Genomic DNA, 4830 nt, shown 5'->3' with positions numbered 1-4830 from the left:
CACCCAACCCAAAACGCTAAGTCCCACCCACATGCACAAGTCTCACCCCTACAAATCACAAGTCCCAACAACATATAGGGGGGTGCACTACCATATCTCGGCACCTTGTGGTGCTAGAGAGATGGGAGACATAGAGAGACATGTGCAATAATCTCCCCGCCCCCCAATTAGTATATATATACACGTAGTTTCCGCCCCTCTAGGACGAAACAGGGCGGAGATATCGGGAGGGGTGCACTTCAAATATAGGGGGTGCACTACCGTATCTCGGCGCCTGGTGGAGCTAGAGCGTTAAAACTAAGTGCAATCGACAGGGGGTCCTCCAATTAGTATACACACCAAATTTCAGCTCTTTAGATGCAACAGAACAGAGAGTGCAATACCATATCTCGACACCTGGTGGCGCTAGAGCTACCAAACGTTGTGCAAACGATCGGGCGTCCTCTAATTAGTATATATACCGAATTTCAGCCTCCTAGGACCAAAAAAAAACAATTTATGCACTACTGTCTGTTAATCCAGAATACTGAATGATCCATTTGCACACTGCAATATTTTCTATGCACTTTTTAAAATTTCCATTGCACTAGTGTTTTGTACAGCTTAATGTATCGCTTACATATTCATTTGTAAATGATGTTCATATGTTCATAGTTTCTGCTTATAGTGTACATACACTTATTACATAATCCATATGTATAGTATGTTCATAGTATACCTATCTGTATATCATGCTGATAGTATTTAAAAATCTGTAAATTATGTCCATAGTACTGCCTTGTCTGTATATTTATTGTACATTTGTAACATATTGTAGACACTGTATATCCTGTACTTACTGCTTATTGCACTTCTGGTTAGATGCTAACTGCATTTCGTTGCCTTGTACCTTACATGTGCAATGACAATAAAGTTGAATAAAAAATTTTTTTTTTTTAAATTTCGTAAATACCCTTATTACCTAACCCTAACCCTAACTGACCCATCCCTTACACTTTAACCCACCCTTAAACCTACCCATAACACCAAACCTGTCCCTAACCTTACCCGTATCCACCTCAATAGCAGCAAAAGTGTTTTGCAATATTATATGAACACAATAAGTGCATTGTACTTATTGTTTGATGTAAGTACATAGCAGTTAAGGCCACTTACTATAATGTGGGTTTAAAATAATTTAAAATAACTTATCTATTTTAATATATTTTACAAGTAACATTTCTTATTTTGATCAGAATCACCACTGAAAATGTTTGGAAACCATGATAGAGTTTTCTTTTTTTAGGACAGAAATTTTGAAGAACGTTGTTTATTTGAAATAGAAATCTTCTGTAATATTGCAAATGTTGCCTAATGTCTTTAACACCACTGTGATCTCAAACTGTATAGTATAACTGTATATTTTCATTGTATTTTATGGAATTTCCTCTAATAAGACCCCTTAACTGTTCAGTGGTTTAGCATTGATGGCATCAGGATGCAGTAATTAATGTAATGTTTTCAAACTTTTTCTGTGAACAGAGCGGAAGTCAAAGATCTTCAAGGGCAACTGGCAGATTACAACATGGTACACTAATTTAAATCAGTATTACAAGTCTCTTTATTTTGAATCAGTAAAAGATTTGGAATTAGATTTTGGGATGCATAATGTCATTATTTAAATAATCTTTTAATTACCAGCTGGTTGACAAGCTGAACACAAACACTGAGATGGATGAAGTGGTGAATGACATAATCATGGTGAGATGACATTATTTAAACAGCAACATCTTCCTCTTTGCTCTTCTCATGTTCCTGCTAATTTTATTTTATGTTCATCTCTTTAGCTGAAAGCACAGAACGACAGAGAAGCTCATAGTATGGACATGATATTCACAGAGAGACGAGAGTAAGTCATTTTGTTTCTTCACAAGTAAAGGTTTGGCAGAGTTTGTGCACAAGAGGGCAGCAGCTGACCTGTGAAATGTTTCTCGATCTCCTCACGAGTACGACTGCTTTTCAGCTCTATCATGCCAGAGCTTCTTTTTAAATTATTCTACATATTCTACATATGATTCTACATATTCTACAGAAAAAACTACATGCAATCAATTTACATCCTGGATATTTTGTTGGATATTAGGGATACAACATTGCATACATCACTGAAAAGCTTTTAAAAAGAAAGATCTTTGAGTAAAAATTAGAATTACTTTATGATAAAGTGCTGTGACAGACAATTTTTACACACAATTACCTGCTGAGATACATGCATTTGCAATTCCAGTTCAGTGATCTTTGGGTTTCATATTTTAAAGGTTTTTTCATATTGCACTACTGCACTGGAATAAACAGATCCTCACAGTTTAATGCAAGAGCTCGTAGCTTCATTTTTCCACCCGTTTGCAGCCCCTGTCCTTCTCCTGCCGCAGATCTTGCTCAAGACTCGTCAGCATCCGCGTGTTCTCTGTAGTTTCCCGGCTCAATGTAGCCATCCTCTATAAAGCCATCATCATCCTCAAAGGGCTGCAAGCTCAGTCCAGTGTCCAACTCCTGAGCGCTCGTGTCCGTCTGCTCTGTGTCTAGACTGAAGTTGGAAAAGCGTCCGGTATTGAAGACGTTGTGCTCCACATCCTCACGGAGCCTCTGGTGCCGGTAATTAAACAGAAGCTTGTACCATGAGGGAGATTTGACAGCGCATACAATGAGCATGGAAGTGCTGAGGGTTAGAGCCACGACACCGAGCAGGAACTTCCAGCTGTGGCTTCCTGTGTGTGTCTCACCATCCCTCGCCATCAACCCTGAGGAGAAACACATGCTCTGTAGAGTCCACTGACATCAGCTGTGTATTCAACAGTATTTGAGAAAAATGTTCGCAGTTATTTATCCTGTGTCCACTAAGAGGATCCACAGCAGAGTGCTGTAACTTCGTCTGATTGTGTTATGGGTGCTGCACTGTTTGAGCTCAGTGCAAGTCACAGTGTTTTAGAGACGTTCAGGCGTGTTACTGCTTGTGTGTTTACCTTTGCTGGAGCCGTTGACGTGGCTGCTGTTGTTTGGCTCTGTGGTGGGCGCTGGTGCTGGCGTTGATCTGGTTTTCATTGTGGTAGCTGTAGATTTCTCCACAGATGTTTTGACGGTTGAGGCTTGAATTGAGCAGGAAGGGTTTCCATCAAGCACAGCTGTTTTCTGGGGGGTGTAACAAGTGACTTCTTTCCCTGCAAGACCAACATGAGATTTTGCAGATTAATAAGTCAAACAAAACAAACATTAAATTGGCAAAGGCTTATACACAGTATCTGAAAATAAAAAACAACTTAAGCACTCGTTCTCACCTATTAATACGCCGGAGTCATTCAGCTCTTTGATGAGGCTTGTGAGCGAGCAGGAGCAGTTCCATGGGTTGTCCTTCAGGTCCAAACTCCTAAGTTTTGTTAGTCCTTTAAAGATGTTTATGTCAAGGGTCTGCAAGCTATTTCCCCTCAGTTTAAGAATCTCTAGGTTAGTGAGTTTGTCAAAGGCTCGAGGAGGCAGCATCTGTATGAGGTTATAAGAAAGGTCTAGCACAGTAATCCTGCGATATTTCTGTAAGGTGTTTATATCCGAGGCGGACATCACAAGTGAGTTGTTGCTTAGGATCCATCTGGTGATGTTTGTAGGTGTATCTTCTGGAATCTCTGTCAGAGATGAGTTGCCCATGTCCACCTGAACACAAATGGTGAATGTTTGTTTGACATCGGAGTGTAATGCTTGACGAGCCATGAGAACAGGAGACTGCGGATCCTCCCTTTTTTCTTTTTTTTTACTGTGTTTTACATCAACTTGTAATTCTCCAGTCTATGATTTGGCTGTGACTAATTGTTAGACAGTAACATAGACATGAATATCACTTTGATACAGAACATGTTGGCATAACTGAGTGTGAAAGACACTCACCTGCTGTGCGATTACACCGGTGCTCATCAGAACCGCTGCGACCCACACCACATGCATCTGTCTCCCGGCCATGATCTGTGTTACCTGTGATAACAGCACTGCATCAACCAAACAAAAAGCGTCCTGCCCATAAGAGGAAAGCGAGCTCTTGCTAAATTGTCCTGTCTGTTGTGAGCTGTAGTCATAAAGAGCAGAGAAGGTTCTTGAGAAAGTAAAAACACTCTTAATGAGTGTCACACAAAGAGGATCTTTGTGCAGATGAGTCCCTCTCCTATCAGCATGCTGCTGTCCCGTGTCTCTCTGCTTGTGTTTGTTGCTGTTTTATGTTATCTGCCATCAGCCACAAAGATACTCATGGTCTTCTCTGGCTGGCATGAGACACAAAGTCACCCAGTGTTCTCTAGAGGAGTGAGGCCTGTTTTCTTGCTGTGATGCATTATTGTTCAGTTGCATTAAGGACAGATGCTTGTTTCATTCTCATCTTATAAACATGGACTGGCTGGAAAGGTTCCTTTTTTTATTTTATTTTTTTACCAGAGCCCGCCTCAATTGCAGAATCAGTGTCATATGCTTTGCGCTTGCTCTCATGTGTGCAATTCTCGATGTCTCTAACAGAGACTTAGAAGAGGTTGTTATAGTATGTTGTCTATTCAATACAGTTGCAATTTATTGAATTACCACATCTTTAATATGAATGTGTTTTTCAGGATCTGTCGTAATAGTAATGTTGGGCTAATTCCTATTACTGGATTTAAAAGACTCTCTAGCGATAAGTGTAGCTCTGTTTTTCTCCTCAACTCCTCCAAAAACCTTTGTCTTTGTCTTTTCCTGTATTGCCTGTATACCACTCACAGTCCCTGTTAGATATTTACATGTGTCAGTGTTTTGCGTCCTGTGCAAATTTGAGACTGGTTT

At 40.2% G+C, this 4830-nt stretch overlaps 1 protein-coding gene across 1 annotated transcript in view; it reads left to right on the top strand.

The window, feature by feature from the left end:
* The first annotated feature begins 1531 nt into the window (after positions 1 to 1531).
* The window catches only part of LOC107687263 (intraflagellar transport protein 74 homolog), an 8135-nt gene continuing 4836 nt past the window's right edge, over positions 1532 to 4830 (top strand). Inside the window, exons 1-3 of the mRNA XM_016484518.1 lie at positions 1532 to 1567; positions 1681 to 1740; positions 1827 to 1888. Of these exons, the coding sequence (XP_016340004.1) occupies positions 1565 to 1567; positions 1681 to 1740; positions 1827 to 1888 (125 nt within the window). The 5' untranslated portion in view covers positions 1532 to 1564. The remainder of the gene's footprint in view (positions 1568 to 1680; positions 1741 to 1826; positions 1889 to 4830) is intronic.

This window comes from Sinocyclocheilus anshuiensis, unplaced genomic scaffold (genome assembly GCF_001515605.1).
Source record: "Sinocyclocheilus anshuiensis isolate Anshui unplaced genomic scaffold, SAMN03320099.WGS_v1.1 scaffold745, whole genome shotgun sequence".
Classification (NCBI taxonomy): Eukaryota; Metazoa; Chordata; class Actinopteri; order Cypriniformes; family Cyprinidae; genus Sinocyclocheilus; species Sinocyclocheilus anshuiensis.
This window is presented reverse-complemented; position numbering and strand designations above follow the sequence as displayed.